At 50.7% G+C, this 14,768-nt stretch overlaps 5 protein-coding genes across 5 annotated transcripts; 1 reads left to right on the top strand and 4 right to left on the bottom strand.

Moving 5' to 3' along the window:
- Positions 1-111: 111 nt before the first annotated feature.
- On the bottom strand, positions 112-4,834 carry BDW47DRAFT_18495 (serine/threonine-protein kinase). The gene is made up of 10 exons (XM_024818400.1): positions 4,575-4,834; positions 4,373-4,507; positions 4,288-4,317; positions 4,165-4,229; positions 3,683-4,115; positions 2,862-3,632; positions 1,924-2,814; positions 1,664-1,868; positions 1,164-1,614; positions 112-1,114 (listed from the first exon to the last, which is right to left on the bottom strand). The coding sequence occupies exons 1-10, from the start codon at positions 4,749-4,751 to the stop codon at positions 292-294; spliced, it is 3,981 nt and encodes a 1,326-aa protein (XP_024672985.1). The 5' UTR covers positions 4,752-4,834; the 3' UTR covers positions 112-291.
- A 722-nt stretch (positions 4,835-5,556) lies between these two features.
- BDW47DRAFT_104029 (dihydrofolate synthase) lies at positions 5,557-7,176 on the bottom strand. Its single transcript, XM_024812228.1, has one exon. It carries the CDS (start codon positions 6,923-6,925, stop codon positions 5,672-5,674), a length of 1,254 nt encoding a protein of 417 aa, XP_024672984.1. The 5' UTR covers positions 6,926-7,176; the 3' UTR covers positions 5,557-5,671.
- A 1,475-nt stretch (positions 7,177-8,651) lies between these two features.
- BDW47DRAFT_18473 (putative mitochondrial carrier protein) lies at positions 8,652-10,292 on the bottom strand. The gene is made up of 2 exons (XM_024818399.1): positions 9,661-10,292; positions 8,652-9,590 (listed from the first exon to the last, which is right to left on the bottom strand). The coding sequence occupies exons 1-2, from the start codon at positions 10,127-10,129 to the stop codon at positions 8,809-8,811; spliced, it is 1,251 nt and encodes a 416-aa protein (XP_024672983.1). The 5' UTR covers positions 10,130-10,292; the 3' UTR covers positions 8,652-8,808.
- Positions 10,293-10,856: 564 nt separating this feature from the next.
- BDW47DRAFT_104026 (ubiquinol--cytochrome-c reductase subunit 7) lies at positions 10,857-11,995 on the top strand. Its single transcript, XM_024812227.1, has 4 exons — positions 10,857-11,065; positions 11,271-11,379; positions 11,439-11,492; positions 11,705-11,995. Exons 1-4 carry the CDS (start codon positions 10,950-10,952, stop codon positions 11,792-11,794), a joined length of 369 nt encoding a protein of 122 aa, XP_024672982.1. The 5' UTR covers positions 10,857-10,949; the 3' UTR covers positions 11,795-11,995.
- Positions 11,996-12,015: 20 nt separating this feature from the next.
- Positions 12,016-13,622, bottom strand: alkA (DNA-3-methyladenine glycosylase II). The gene is made up of 3 exons (XM_024812226.1): positions 12,564-13,622; positions 12,332-12,454; positions 12,016-12,267 (listed from the first exon to the last, which is right to left on the bottom strand). Exons 1-3 carry the CDS (start codon positions 13,589-13,591, stop codon positions 12,207-12,209), a joined length of 1,212 nt encoding a protein of 403 aa, XP_024672981.1. The 5' UTR covers positions 13,592-13,622; the 3' UTR covers positions 12,016-12,206.
- Between the last annotated feature and the right edge of the window lie 1,146 nt (positions 13,623-14,768).

Below are 14,768 nucleotides of genomic sequence, written 5' to 3'. Positions count from 1 at the left end.
GATCAATTACAAAATAGAATATACAGCGTTATCACATGCCGTACAATTATCTACACTCCGATAGACTGTATGTTCACCATCGACTAATACAACACGCAAACTCCTGATTCACCGTGAGCCGGCAAATGCAGTCCCATTTCGAAACAACCCATGTAGCACCAATCCTGACGTCCCAGAAGGGCCCCCATGGCATTCGAAAGATCAAACTCCCAATGCGCCATACTATGCAATGTACCCCAACAACCGTCCGACGAGACGGGATCAACATGAAAATGTCAAGAACATGACCAGTTACGCCGCCCAGTCTGTTTCCGTCTGAGTCGGGCGACGACGGCGGGGCAGAATCGACTGTCGTCGAGAAAGCGAGCTCGCTGGTCGAGGGTCCTCTTCGTTCAAGAGTTCGGCATGAGAGAGTCTGTTGGACAGTGGCCGTGGCAGCCTTTGTCTTGATGCGCCCGGGTTTCCATTGACACCTGCTACTAGACCGGGGCTGGCCCCGTCTCTGCTTCCGGGACGCAACGCCAAAGCAGAACCGCTGAGAGCATTCCGTGGATGCCGTGGGCCCTCGCGTCCTTCATAGAATCCCTTCGACTGACTACTCCTATGCGGTGTGGATGGCGCGGATTGATTCACGAGAAAGCCAGGAGGCGTGGCGGATGTACTCTGCCGACGCAGGCCGGGCTTGCGCTTGCCCAGACTATACGCTTCGCTCTTTTCGTTGGATTGGATAAGCTTACCAGCCATGTCCCTCACAAGAATGGCAGGATCTTGTTCCAATTCTCGAATAGCGTCGAGCAGGTCATATCGCGCAAGCAAACCCCCTTGCTCTTCCGTCGAGTCGCAAATACTAGATATTATTCGCAGCAGATTCAAGCGTACCGCAGCCTTGTTATGGTGCAACTTCTGCCCGATTCTGGTGAATAAATCTGGTCGGGCCAACGTGGAAGCAATGGGGGGACTGAGTCTCAGGAGCTTCTGGAGAGGCTCAAGAAGGTTCTCAAAAGCATTGGCCTTGGATACGGTCAGGCAGCGGACAATAGCATCCGTAAACGATGACTTGTCAGCGCGGCCATCTAGGAGGTGCTCCTCAACCTTGGCCGTTTCCTCTTGCAGCCTGGATAATGTCAGTTGAGGGTAAATCTTCCAAGCGGAGTGGTACGGACCATGTGAAAATAGCATCCAGAGCAGTCACCTGCCAATATGGATCAGAGAGCAAAGAGATATAGAACGCCAGCCCTTTATTACGCCACAGCTCACGCCGCCCAACCTTCCCAGACTGGGCCATGTCGCAAAGAATTGGCAAAGCAAACTCCTTCAGTGGCCGTTCAGTCTTCACAATCTTTTGCAGTAGTGGCACAATCCCATTCAAGGCGGCATCTTCCTGTCGAGATTTGTTCAAACGACACATATTGTAGATAGTATTCAAGATCTGATTAGACACCTCTCGGAAATGCGGGCGTTTTATGGTCGATCTTAGGAGTTCGGTCAGCACGTCAATCGCGTTGGAATTCTGCAGCGAGTCCAAGGTTGTGGACAACATGGACAAATTTTTGATGAACTTCAACATAGTGATCTGATGAGCGGGAGTCATGCGCTTCAGCTCCTTAAGTACCCCTTATATGATGTTAGCAGAATGTGACAGAAAGCGTCGACAGTGACTTACTATGAAGAACAGTTCGCTCAGAAACCATCTCTTTGACATGATTCTCGGCCTGAGAGAAAATGAAAAAGATATTCGCAATCCGACCTTCAATGATCTCCGCTAGCTCCCCTTCTTCGTCCAGTACACGGCTCAAGACGAGAGACAGAGGATCTAAAACAGAATTGCGTGATAATATTCGGCAGAAATCATTCTTTGGCGTCGATCCCTGAGTTCGGTTAGACTCCTCTGTTCGGCATTATCAGTGCAAACAGAGTACTCACCTGCAGCTCAAAGACATTCCAGATCCCATTGACTCCGATCAAGACCAGATCACGCTCATCTTCATAGTCATCCTCCAAGAATTCAACCAATACATTCAGACCTCCGGCACTGACAAACATTTGGAGAGTAAGGGTAGACGTCTGATACATCTGTTGCACAAAAGCGGCTGCTTCAAGACGAATCTCTCGCGGGTACTTTTTGGAGGCAAACTCATTAATAATAGGGATACCTCCAACAAAACACAGATTCTCCTGGATCTCATAGTCATTGTATATGATCGCGTTGACAATCCTCAGCAGGCAGAATACGATGTCACGGCGACGGCACATATCGAGGATTTCCAATATCGGGAGCATTCCGTGGGCACTGATTATGATATTTTTCGTTTCCGGAAGATCACAGAAGACCGTTAAAAGCTGCTCGGAGATGTCTGCGAGAACGTCTTCATCCTGAGAGGTCTTCAACGAACTGACAAGTCCCTCCACCTGGTTGCGGAGCCGGGCGTGCTTATCGCGTGCAATGTTAGCCTCGAGGTCCATTTCGTCCAGCCCTTCCTCAAGTTGGGCGAATGGATCATCTTCATCATCCTGGTCTCCAAGCCACGAATTGTTGGACAGTTTGGAGTTGAGCATCAAGGTGCTTTGCCCCGAGCTACCATCACTGTCTGGGTTGTCTAAAGCGACTTCACCTGCGCCTAAGATGTCAGAGAAATCCTCGTCACCTTCTTTTTCCGCAAATCGCTGAATTTCGATCGCAGAGCGATGCCGCTTGACCGAAATCCGTTTTCTGAGCTGTGGCATTTGATCCTCCCCATCATCAGACGATTCCTGGTATCGAGAAAGATCCTTTATAGGCGAGGATCCAAATGGTTCGTCATCCTCATCGACCTCCTAAGCAGACGTTAGTAAAGCCAAGAAATGGATACAAGCATGTTTACCTGGAAAGCGCTGAGTTTGTGGTCCAGCACATCCTCATTAGCTTTTATGAGATCAGAATAATCTTCAACGGAGTTCTCTTTGAAAAATGATGCGGGGCGCTGCGATCTCGCCGGAGGAACAGGGTGCTGCAGAATTGGCACATTCTGCATCACTGACTTATTGGTCCCTGGACGAGAGGGTGTCTGGAGGTGCACGTCCTCTGTAGTAGCTTGCTGGGTGGGGTAAGGCCGAATGGTCTCCTGCAAATCTGACTCTCCAAAATCTTCAAACCCATCGTCTGTTCTTAAAACGGTGCCATCAAGAGACGCAAATGCCTTGAGCTTTTCGGAGGAAAGCATGCCGCCAAAATTATCATGTGGGCGGAGATGAGGCAACTGCAACGCGCTGGGCGAGATAGCCGTGGCGAAGTCGTTATCCCAGTTATCTTCTTCCGTAGCATCGGGAGATCGGAATCGGTCAGAAACATATTTGGAGGCTGGTAGCCCATCTTTCGTCGGAGTGCTCCGTGACGACGGCAAGACCTGTCGTAAGGGCGTTGAATTTGATTCGTAGCGGAACGTTCTATGCATTGTGCCCGTATCGGGGGACCGTAGAGCTTCGTTCCATTCTTGAACGCTTTTCACTGCTTCTTCATACTCGGTTGACTTTTTGGGAACCACCGAGTCTGATCTGCGCGCATTAACAATCCATGGGTGTTTCAGCAATTTCCTGGCTGATACACGAAGATTGGGATCCTTCTGGAAGCATTGCATCAAGAAGTCCTTGACAGCCTATTATGTGTTAGATAGTTAAAATAAGACAGGTTCCCACCGATACTAACCGGAGATGCACCCTGCGGCAGCGGGGGATGGTCATCGTTGACAATGCGGAAAAGAGCTGGCATTGGCTGGAGATTATGATATGGCGGCCTCCCTTCCAGCAGCTCAATCACGGTACACCCAAGACTCCAGATGTCTGACGCCGTTGTCGCACCAGAAAGCTCAATCACTTCTGGGGCCATCCAGTAGGGGGTGCCAACGACACTCGATTCGCTCAAACCAGTTGTCCGGCTGGCCACGCCGAAATCTGCCAGCTTCACGAGGCCTTCTTTGGTCGTTAGGATATTTGCTCCTTTGATGTCTCTATGGATGACACCCTGCTCATGTAGATACAAGAGGCCATGGAGAACCTGGGACATGTACAATCCCACCAGGTTCTCGGGAAAGCGGCCAAAGTTTTTAGCAATAGAGTGCAGGGACCCATTCTCGCAGTATCTTGTCTCGTCAGTACCACTGCCAACGTAAAGAGGAGAGGGAAACCGACTCTAGTATGATATTCAGGGTCTCGACCGACTTTACAAATCCCTGGTACTTGACAATGTTTGGATGCTGCAGGAGTGTCAGCTCAACTGCACGGTCTCTCAGTTGTGGTCCCCGCGACACTCACGTCTAAATTTTTCAGGAGATCGATTTCTAGCTGTGGCGCACAATATTAGCGACAACTCCTGAGCAGCCAAGGCAGAGCTCCTTACCATAATGACCCGGAGTTCACTCTTCGGCAGATCGACCAGTTTAATCTGCTTCACAGCGACCGTCTCTCCAGTATTCCAGTTCAGCGCCCTGTAGACCGAACCAAATGCACCTCTACCCAAGCAATCACCCAGTTGCTTCAAGCCCCAGCGTCAGTCAGCACACCGTCAATCCCAAACGTGCGCTAGGGGGCCTTTGCCATACGTAGTCTTTCAACTCTGCGACATCTTTCGCCGACGATTTCGATACTCTCTCATCCCTCGGTCTATCCTCCCGTTTCGAGGGACTGGAGCCGGGTCTCGCCAGTCGAGATTTGACAGGAGTGCCGGGGCGTTTCGACGGAAGAGGCCCCTCACCGGCCTCGGAGGCTCGAGATACCATCGCGGGGTCGAAGCGGAAGATCCTCTTTCTTGTGTCGTATCAGAGTCGACTTTGGAATATCGACTTATTCAAAGGGTTGCGTTTTAGTTCGAAGACGATGGAAATAAACGGGCAAGCGCCAGGGGATCGGTCGGATCACTCATGTCAGCCAAAAAACCTGGGGATAGCGAACATCCAATCAGTAAAGCTCGGAGACATTATAGCGCTCGAATTGGTCAGGAGAAGAGAAGGAAACAAAAAGTGAGCCAGATTACCGATGATCAAGCTATATCTCAACGCCGTGGGGAAGAAAAAAAAAAGTAAACATACTGAGCAACTCTTAATCTCTAGCCTCTAGAGCTGTGCTGGACCCACCGCGTCGTAGCAGCAGCACATCCAGATCTCTCTCTAGACGAGAGACAAAAAAAACCCCCCTCAATAGTGAATCAGAGTGACAAGAGAAACAACAAAACAACAAAATAAGAACAAGACAGGACGAAAGGGGCTGGCTGTTGTGCCCGCTGGCACAAATAGAGTTGGAGGGGATGGATGGATGTTTTGAAGTTTCCCCTTCTCTCCTTCTCCACAGGCCGGAGTAGCTCTTTGGGGCATGACGCAGCGACCGGCGGCTGCTGGACTGTATCTCCGATTAACCTTATCGGACCCGAACTATGCCTTCATCTGGGCCTGTGATCGTTTCGCGAACTGATATTGCGCTCGAATGGTGCGCTGTTAATAGAATTAGAGTAAATAGAGTGTTCTCTGCGCTACTATGGTTGATATTCCGGAATATACGGAATAAAGCTTCTGGAAATGGTCCGTTCGGCAATTGATCACCATGCTATTTGCATTAACAAGAGATATCTATTTTACAAACAATCCCACACGTGGCTGATAAGGAGAGGGGTATCGCAGAAAGAACACAAATTGCCAGCATTGTTTCATAGTCGGTCCTTCTGTGCATCCCGAAGTAGACGCAGTATGTCTGACACAAGGTAAAGACTACCTGCAATGGCCATACTGCCTCCACCAGCATTGCCAGATGCCCAGTTGAGGGCGCCAAGGATATCATCTCCGAAGGACTTGACTTCCCCGATCTCAGGTATCGATCGGACGCAAGCCGCCAGTTCTTCAGTCTCGGCTGCCTTGACCCAGGGCATGCCGTCGACAGGGCCAAACGTCGTAGTGGCGACTTGATCGCCCGGTTTGATGAACGAGTGGAAGAGAGATGTCACATCCTTTCCCCGGGATGCTGCAACGACCCATGTGACGTTTTTCCCTTGCGAACGAAGCTTTTGTTCCACGTATTGACCAAGGACCTCCGCCGACTGCGCGTTGTGAGCGCCATCCAGTAAGACAGGTTCTGTGCGCGTGATCAAAGGGTTGAGAACGATCTTTTGCAGGCGTCCAGGCCATTCGACGTTGGATAGTTGCGGGATGAGGCTATCCACATCGGATCCAGGTCGGACTCGAGGGACGGCAAGTTTCAGAGCTGATACGGCACCGCACATGTTGGCCCGCTGGTGAGGCAGTAAATCGAGGTCCCGGAAAACCCCACCGAGTGAAGGTGATAGGTCGCTAGGAGCATTAGGATTGGTGTATGTCGCAGTCAAACCAAGCTCCTTGACTCGAGCGTCAAGCGTCGAAAGAACTTCAGGCGAGTTCGTCCCATCGACCACACACGGGACACCGGGTTTTAGGATCCCCGCCTTCTCGCGGGTGATCTCTTCAATCGTGTTTCCCAGCAAAGCCTGATGATCCAATCCAATCTTGGCAATCACCGAAACGAGAACATTGTTCAGGATATTTGTGGCATCCAGCCGGCCGCCCATACCGACCTCGACCACCCCGATCTCCACGCGCTCATGATTGAAGATCTCAAAGGCAGTAGCCGTCAACAGCTCGAACTCGCTCGCTCCGATCCCTAGCGTCTGATCGCGCAGCTTGACCTGTGCTTCTATATGGCGGAATAGCGACTCCTGGACCACGCTCTCGCCGATAGTGATGCAATCCCATCGGTCAATCAGATGAGGGGAAGTGAATCGGCCACAGCGGATCCCGTCGGCGGTCAGGAGGTGCGACAGATAGGCGCTGATGGAGCCCTTGCCATTTGTCCCCGCAATGTGAATAGCCTTCCAGGACAGAGGCGTCTGCTGGAGGAGGCGGCTTATACGGCTGAGGCCTAGTTCAATCATTCCCGATAAGCTTGACTATAGATGACGGACCAGCATCACTTCATAGTTTGGAAAAGATTATAAGTAGAGATAGCACTCGTGGAAGAGGTAAGAGCCAACAGAGAGCATATATGAATTTCCGCCTCGCATGAGCTGTAATATCGAAGATTGTGGGGGGACGAAAGAAAGTCCGTCGATCTTTGCAACATCTTTCTTTTCCGCCGAGTTATCGGGGAGCCGCGATAAGAGCTTTGGTGCCTAAGGCCCCTGGGTAGGGAACGTCATATAACTTCTATACTATGTCAATTGTTCTGGTATTTATTCAGTCAAATTGTGTCAGTAATAATGTTTCCTCTGATAGCCAAGCATTATAAGAATTCATTTATTACAAAGCTCTAAGCCCAATACCCCGTTACCATCACGGACGTCATAGAATGCATTTCCCGGCCTCGGCCAGTTTCCCGTGGAAAAACACCTTCAGGTTCTGCAAAGCTTGTTCTGGTTGGGCAATTGGCCGGTAGATAAACTCCGGTTTGATATGCCACCATGGTATTTGATATGGGTTATAGGGTTGGATGTATATTTTAGGTAGTAGAAGCCGTCTGCGCCTCTACTAGCAACTACGTATAAGAAGATCACGATGTCGGCGTAGAGCTCTCGAAAATTCATACGATAATCTCCAAGGCTCAACCTTGATCCTTGAGCTTCTACAGACTACAAACACACATGGTTTATGCAAGATGCCAAGTAACGGGACATATTTCCATTTGCAGTAATTCTTCGAAGCTAAGCTATGTATCAACCCTATGGGGGATATGAGAAAGCACCATGCAAACTCCGTAAATTGTCCATGATCAGAATTTTCAGTGTATGAATAGTCATTTCCAGAAAGTGACTGGATCTACCATTAAAAGAATGTTCATCATATCAATGGATAACCAAGGCGGATTTCGCTTGATTCTGCAACTTTGCGCAGAGCAAAAAAGAGGGGGAAAAAAACAAAAAAGAAGCAACCAGGAAAGAAACCTGCGATCCTGCAAGATGACCAGTACGACATGTTTTGAATCATTAATTCATTATTTGATCCAATATGCCAATGTCAGTTCCAGACACCAATTAATGTCTTGCAAGCATTGCACAGCGTCATTTGCTGTTCTGGTGCCAATTTGCCGTATGGAGAGGTCTTCAATGAAGAGTGTGTTGTGGGAGAATTTTGAGATCGGCAGGCGACTTTAAATCTCCACTGGTCACATGATCACGGCTTCCCTTTTCTGGCGCACCGAAGACTATTTCAGTAGTAGCGCAGTTGCTTCCTATACTACAGCAAGGAAAGGGTCGAATAATTCCACGGTTGGCGATGTTTTTTTTTTTTAGCTTTGGTTTATAGTGAGGACTAGGAAGGCATAGGGTGTTTTTCAAATTTGATTTCATTTTTTTCTTACGATAAAATAAAATAATAGTTTGGGTATGTATTTCATTGATGTAGAAAATGTATGAACAGGCTATGTACAAGGGAAATGCCGACGTATTGTCAAAACAGAAACGACGCTCAGAACCAAAATTCTTCCGTAAAACAGCAAAGCGATCCATGTGATCGTTGAGAACCGCGCGCAGTGAAATCTGAAATCTTCACATGCTAGAGTCGATGATCGCCCTAATAACAATGATGCAAGTGACCATCAATGCCGAGGAAAATAGCTCGTCCAATAGATGGCGTTCTATGGAGTTGAAAGGAATAGCGGTGGCTTCATGGGATGATGTGCAGTGGGGGCAACTGGTCTGCTTCTATACATTGCCAGTAGCGACACTGGGTCAGGGGAGATTTCATCACACGCGGACAGCCCGAGAAGCCAGGTCGGGCCCACGACGTGTAGGTATCGGTCAGCGAAAAACCAGCCAACCGCTCAAAGACCGACGGCATCGTCAGGATTCTCTCCCAACGTATCCTGTTTGAGCCGTCCCTCGTGTTGAAGATGGCCAATCGTCTTTTTGAGGTATTCGTATGTAAGCATAGTAGTCATGGCAGCAGGGACGGCACGGAATAGGTTCGTGCCGATTCCAGAGTAGAAGGCGCGCCAGCCTTCCTCCTTCAGGATTGACTGAAAAGTGCGGATCACCCCGGTGTACCGTGGGCGATTAGGCATGCCGTCTGACGAAGCGGCTCCCGGTGGCCTACTGTGGTCCGGGTGTTGGTCTAGTGCTCCGCGAAAGGCAATTTCCCCTGACGACGAGCCTGGGACAGAGAATGTTCTCTGCTGGGTTTGAAGTCTGGTTCGCAGCACTTCGTGCGGATACGTCGCGGTGCTCGCACAGACTTTGCTGAGAAAAGTCGCGCAGGATATCCCGATCCAATGGGAGTTGCCGTTATCAGGGTGTTCCCCAATGCCATAGCCCGTCAACGCCATCTTAAAGTATTCGTACAGTGGGAATTGGATAGCAACATGTGTCAATCCCAATAGGGCCGGTGTCAGTCCGGAGTAGAAAGAACGGAACCCCTCGCTTCTGTACATCTTGCGCGCCGCGTCCCATGTGCTCTTGTAATGCCACGGAGCCCGCATGCCTTCGCTGTCCGACCTGACACTTTGAGACATGAGCCGTGTTTTGATAACCCATATTGGATTCGTCACAATCGTAGAACAGGCGCCAGCCGTGACCGAGGCGTATCCTCGTGCAAGCCACCAACTGTCTGCAAAAGAGAATAAAGTCAGTGATCCACCAGAAAACCCCATCACCCATGCTGTGGTAAAGTCACTTACCGGTCGTTCCATAGAAATATTCCCGCGATCGATCATACACCGCTAGATAAACAGCCCAGGTCGGCAAATAACCGAAAATCATGGGACCCAGTCCCTGGTAAAGGCCGCGGAGACCATCTTGCCGCACAATGATCCTTCCTGTACCTAACATTCCGCGGTATAATTTTTTGGCGCCCACCTGCCCACCCCTTCGTGCAAATCCACCTTGGGCTTGCAATTTGGTCTTGATCACATCCAAAGGGCATGTCACAATACCGGATGCCACACCCGCGCTGGCCCCGCAGAACGGTGTAATGTAAGAATCCGGCATGCGCGTAAAGAAGAATTCGAGGCGATCGGTAAAAGTCGAGTTCGATGGGATTTTAGGAGCCACATGGAGGCTGGACGACGGGACGACATCGGAGTGGCTAGCCTGCTGCTCCGGAGAACCGTTGGCAGGCCCCGGATTGCCGTGTCCTTCTGAATACATCTTTCCAGCCAATACTCCTGCAGTCGATCTATCCGTCTTAACTGTCACGAGGGCTCCCGGACTCGAACATATCGGTGCTCGCCCCGGAACCCTAGAGAAAAGAAAGTGTTCTGGCCGTAGAGCGGGTATGTGGATGATTTCTTTTGGTCGACACCGCTGTCGGAATGAACACGACCTGCGTGAGGATATGAGATGACAAGAGGAAGAAATCCAGAGACACTGATACTTTGTCGCCGCAATCTAGACTTCTGTTCACCTACTCGGAGCACAGACGGGGCGGGGTCTCTAGTAAGTTCCCTCCACAGGAATCCAAGAAAAAAGCAAATTTAACGGTGGACAATACCCATGCCCAGTAAAAAGTAAGCCGAGGAAATCTGACCAGGGTGAGAGAAAAGCCGAGTGAGGAGGACGAGGGGCGGGAAAGAAGGAGGAGAGAACGGGAGAGGACGGAGGATTGTGGACGAGAGATGTAGAAGTGACTGGTTCGTAGTCATCGGTCAGGTGGAGTAGAAAAGGCGGCCTTGGGTTAGCTTAGCCTGCGGAAATCATTACGCCTTTCGGTCGCGCTTCACGGCCTCAGGCAAAAAGCACCCGCAACGGCAATGTCACGTGGGCCGACCCAGGGATCGGAACGGAAGTGATGCCTGAGGCCAGAATTCGGATGATCTTGGGAAAGTTCCCGCCGAGCCCGTCCATTTTGCACAACTTGAACTTCTTGTTCAGCTTCCCGGCCTTCTCGCGACCTCCCCTTCCACCCCCCCCACCACACCACCATACCGTCAATTGAATCCCAAGGCACCACCCTTTGGGCTCATTCACCATGTCCGCTCCTTCTCTCGCTAGTTACATCGCCAAGCGCCCGATGCTGAAGCGCTGGATGATGCCGATTGCCAACTGGTACACCGATGCCGCCGGTTACAGGAAACTCGGTCTGCGGTAGGCCACACCTTCTCTTTGGGCATTGAGGACAGGCGGATCCGGGTTTTTGGGGTATATGGGAACAGGACAGGTGGAATTGGTGGTGCAGCGACCGTCCACTGGCTGCCTCGTCCACATCCATATCTCCGATGATCCGGGGAGCGTTTTCACGTCATCATGTCATGGACAGCCAGCAAGAGCATCAGCTAACAACAACAACCAGCGCGGACGACCTGATCCCCGAAGAGACCGAGACCGTCCAGAAGGCGCTCAAGCGTCTGCCTCCCAAGGAGGCCTACGACCGTGTCTTCCGTATCCGCCGGGCCTTCCAGGTTCGTCGACCCGCCACCGTTTCCATGAAGGCTCATTTTAAATAACACATCTCACACAGTGCTCCATCTCTCACAATCTTCTCCCCGCTGCTGAGCAGGTCAAGCCCGAGGAGGTGAGTCGATTACGTTCTCCTACGTGCCTATTTATGCCCCCCAAAACTCCACACGCGCTATCAGCCAATCCCGTCGGCTAGATTTGTCACCTGATCTGCGCCCCATATTTGATGCCTATATCGACCGGGACGCGATCGGAGCCATGCAATGGATTTTGGACGCCATATACTAAATAATTAGAAACCGAATGGACGCTAACTTTGTTCGATAGGACGTCGAATACCTCAGCCCCATCATCCGTGCGATCGAGAAGGAGGCCGCCGAGCGTGCGGATCTCGACAACCTCGTTGTCAAGCGGTGAATCGCTCGACCCTCGAGGGTTCGTTCTGTTTAGAAAGACAAGATTCAGCGGAGGGACATAGACGGAGGAAAAGCAGGGGCTTGTTGCGAATTGCGTGCTGTGCTCCACTTCGAAGTGCATGGCCTGGATGTTAATTCAAGTGGATTTATGTCGTTCTATCACGTGTACTGATACTGTACAAATTCATTGTCTCATTCAATGTTTAGGAGTAGACGAGTATGGCGACTGCATGGCTCGCTGGCCCTCGTACCGGTCTCCAATAATTGTTATAGCATAAGGTACTAACAGCAGGGTGTCAAGGCATCGCCTCCAATATCCACACCCAGCACATCACCACACACTATGTATCTACCTATATATCACCCTACAGTATATAACACAGATCACAAATGGGTATCATCAAAGCAAAGTCTCATCTCAACACAGCAACATCCACATTCTCTATCCGCCACATATACCACATGAAGAGGCTCCTACAACACCAACAGATAGTCAACAACCGTTTCCGCTGCAGCTACCGCACTAAGAAAGACTCACCTATACGGGGCAAAATTCGCAGCTACTTCCAGCATTTCCTTCTCTGGCATATACTTAAACTTACCGCCACCCTTAGCCTTAAGCTTGCTGACATCTTTTCCCACGAATGCCGCACAGCCTCTCCTATTATATCACCGTCAGCGTCAGTACCAGTCCAAACAGCAGGTATACTCCCGTCAGTACCCGCCCATCCTTAGAAAGCACAAATAGAAACAAAGGGCCAAGAACATACTGCACGCCCAAATCCCCCGTCGAAAAAACATCCGTCCGCTTCAGCGCAAAGCAAGCAAACATCTCGACAGACCAGCGTCCGAGCCCCCTCACAGCAGTGAGCGTCTCCAATAATTCCTCATCCTCCGCATCGAGCAGCATCCGCGCGCTCAGCTCCCCGCTGGCGAACTTCTCCGCCAAACCAAGGATGTACTCCGCTTTGCGCTGGGACAGGCCCGCCGTGCGCAGAACGGCGATATCGCACCGTGAGATTTCTTCAGGGGTGGGGAAGTAGTCTTTTCGGGGGATACTATTATCACTGCTGTTATTACTGTCGCCGCTACTGGTATTACCGGCGGCGCCTGTCTGGAACAGCGCCACGAATTTCTCTTTGATGGACTTGGCCGCCGCGCCGGACACCTGCTGCCCGATGATGCTGCTCACGAGGCTGCGGAAGGGGTCGACCTGTTCTGCGAGACCCTCTGGCGAGAACAGCGGGCAGGGGTATTGTCTGATGACGGGCTCCAGGCGGGGGTCGGTAGCGATCAGGTGCGCGACGGCTTTTTCTAGTAGGGTGCCTGTCGTGGCTAGGGGGCTGGGACGTCGTGGTCGGCTGGTCTTACTAGGCGAGGGGGCCTCTGACGCGGCGGGGTAAGCGACGAGGGAGGAGCCGTGTGGAGTGAGGAGCGTTGCGTTTGTTCGGTGCGGCTCGACGGGTCGGTCGAGGGGGGGTGGAGTGGAATCGATTCTGCTGGTGGTGGTGGGCGAGGGGTCCCAGTAGTTGGCGCTGTGTCCATGCTTATTCGAATTAGATTGCACTGTGGGAGTATCTCCCGAGGATTGGGCGGAGGAGATCTGGTCTATCTCCGGGATTGAAGCTTTGACTTGACTTCCCCTTCCCTTTGCTGGTGCTTTCCGCGTGGGCTTGCTTATCCCGCTGCTGCTGCGCTGGGTTTTGCCGCGCTTGTTTGGTTGGACGCTGGGTATCAAGGATGCCTTGGTGTCTGATGCGACGCTTAGGCGGGCGCTGCGCCGTACGGCTGACATCATTTGTATTATCTAGGCTGGAGAATAGAAGATAATAGCAATTCCAGATTGGCTATATACGATGTTGTTTATTGTATTGGTAGTGATCAAGATAAGTGTTACCCCGGAGTTCTGGGTTCAAGTTGTTATTGGTGGTCTGGCCATGGAACTTGGAACTACCCGCTTAGGTCATCACCTCGTATTCGTTCTGGGATATCATTGTGTTTGATAACTTTCTTCACAATGATGACATCGTGTTGAGTATGGAAATAAAAGAATCTCGTTTGATCTCATTATGTCTCAATTCTATGCCATGGGTCATTGATGGCCCCATACTAGGCATATGTATACCCAGTTGTGCAACATGTCGGATCCATCGGCTTCCGTCTACATATAATATCACAGTGCCGACAATAGAAGTGCCACAAACTTGGCATGTATAATACTTAACAATATCACCAGACACATGGAGGACCCCATCATGCTATCCAGGAATCAATAAGAAAACCCCATCCTCATTCCCACATTCCAAGATAAAAATAAGTAACCATGGGTGGTATTCCAAGGCAACAGACCGTGGACACCCCCCGAACTTACCGAACGCATCCGGCCACCAGCCCGTCCACACCAGCATTTGTCAACGGCAAGAGTTTCCTCCAGGCTGGAGAAGACCTGATTCGCCGTGTGCCACACAAGAAAGAGGGTAATAGGCAGCCCACCGAAGCTTTCCACATTCTTGGAAACTCAACCATGGACTGCCTGTCGTCCCAGCCAGAGCAAGAATGCGTTGTCGTGCGGGTATGCAAGAATGCGGGGATGGTTTGGCTTGGTCTGGGTATGAACAGCTGGTGGGTTTGAACTCCACTTGCCACCACATATTGTACAGAGTACAGATGTGGTGGGTACTCCGTAGGTAGGAGGTAGGTACTACTTCGTACAGATGACTGAGATGGTGAAAGAATTGGAGGGGAGTTACACTGGTTACAGTTCTTGCGTTACCGTAGGGAGAGCTTAGGTGGTGGGTACTACGTGTGTATCATGAAAATCTTTGATATTCATAATGTTGATGCTAGAAAAGGAGGTGAGAGACGACAGCAGATGATATAAAAAAGGATAAAAGAAAAGAAGCAGAAAAGGAAAGTCTATCATGAGATTTCATGCGGTGGAGAGTGGCCAGAATAGGGGCATGTCATGCAGACTA

The sequence above is a fragment of the Aspergillus candidus genome (assembly GCF_002847045.1).
Source record: "Aspergillus candidus strain CBS 102.13 unplaced genomic scaffold BDW47scaffold_16, whole genome shotgun sequence".
Classification (NCBI taxonomy): domain Eukaryota; kingdom Fungi; phylum Ascomycota; class Eurotiomycetes; order Eurotiales; family Aspergillaceae; genus Aspergillus; species Aspergillus candidus.
This window is presented reverse-complemented; position numbering and strand designations above follow the sequence as displayed.

Excerpts from the sequence above, each read along its gene's own strand:
- BDW47DRAFT_18495 (XM_024818400.1), bottom strand. The coding sequence starts at position 4,751 with ATGGTATCTCGAGCCTCCGAGGCCGGTGAGGGGCCTCTTCCGTCGAAA. Across the intron at positions 4,230-4,287 it reads ATCTCCTGAAAAATTTAGAC|CATCCAAACATTGTCAAGTA; the intron begins GTGAGTGTCGCG and ends ACACTCCTGCAG. Across the intron at positions 1,615-1,663 it reads TGAGCGAACTGTTCTTCATA|GGGTACTTAAGGAGCTGAAG; the intron begins GTAAGTCACTGT and ends ACATCATATAAG.
- BDW47DRAFT_104029 (XM_024812228.1), bottom strand. The coding sequence starts at position 6,925 with ATGATTGAACTAGGCCTCAGCCGTATAAGCCGCCTCCTCCAGCAGACG.
- BDW47DRAFT_18473 (XM_024818399.1), bottom strand. The coding sequence starts at position 10,129 with ATGTATTCAGAAGGACACGGCAATCCGGGGCCTGCCAACGGTTCTCCG. Across the intron at positions 9,591-9,660 it reads ATATTTCTATGGAACGACCG|ACAGTTGGTGGCTTGCACGA; the intron begins GTAAGTGACTTT and ends TCTCTTTTGCAG.
- BDW47DRAFT_104026 (XM_024812227.1), top strand. The coding sequence starts at position 10,950 with ATGTCCGCTCCTTCTCTCGCTAGTTACATCGCCAAGCGCCCGATGCTG. Across the intron at positions 11,066-11,270 it reads TACAGGAAACTCGGTCTGCG|CGCGGACGACCTGATCCCCG; the intron begins GTAGGCCACACC and ends AACAACAACCAG. Across the intron at positions 11,493-11,704 it reads AGCAGGTCAAGCCCGAGGAG|GACGTCGAATACCTCAGCCC; the intron begins GTGAGTCGATTA and ends TTTGTTCGATAG.
- alkA (XM_024812226.1), bottom strand. The coding sequence starts at position 13,591 with ATGATGTCAGCCGTACGGCGCAGCGCCCGCCTAAGCGTCGCATCAGAC. Across the intron at positions 12,455-12,563 it reads ACGGGGGATTTGGGCGTGCA|GAGAGGCTGTGCGGCATTCG; the intron begins GTATGTTCTTGG and ends GTGATATAATAG. Across the intron at positions 12,268-12,331 it reads GCGAATTTTGCCCCGTATAG|GAGCCTCTTCATGTGGTATA; the intron begins GTGAGTCTTTCT and ends TTGGTGTTGTAG.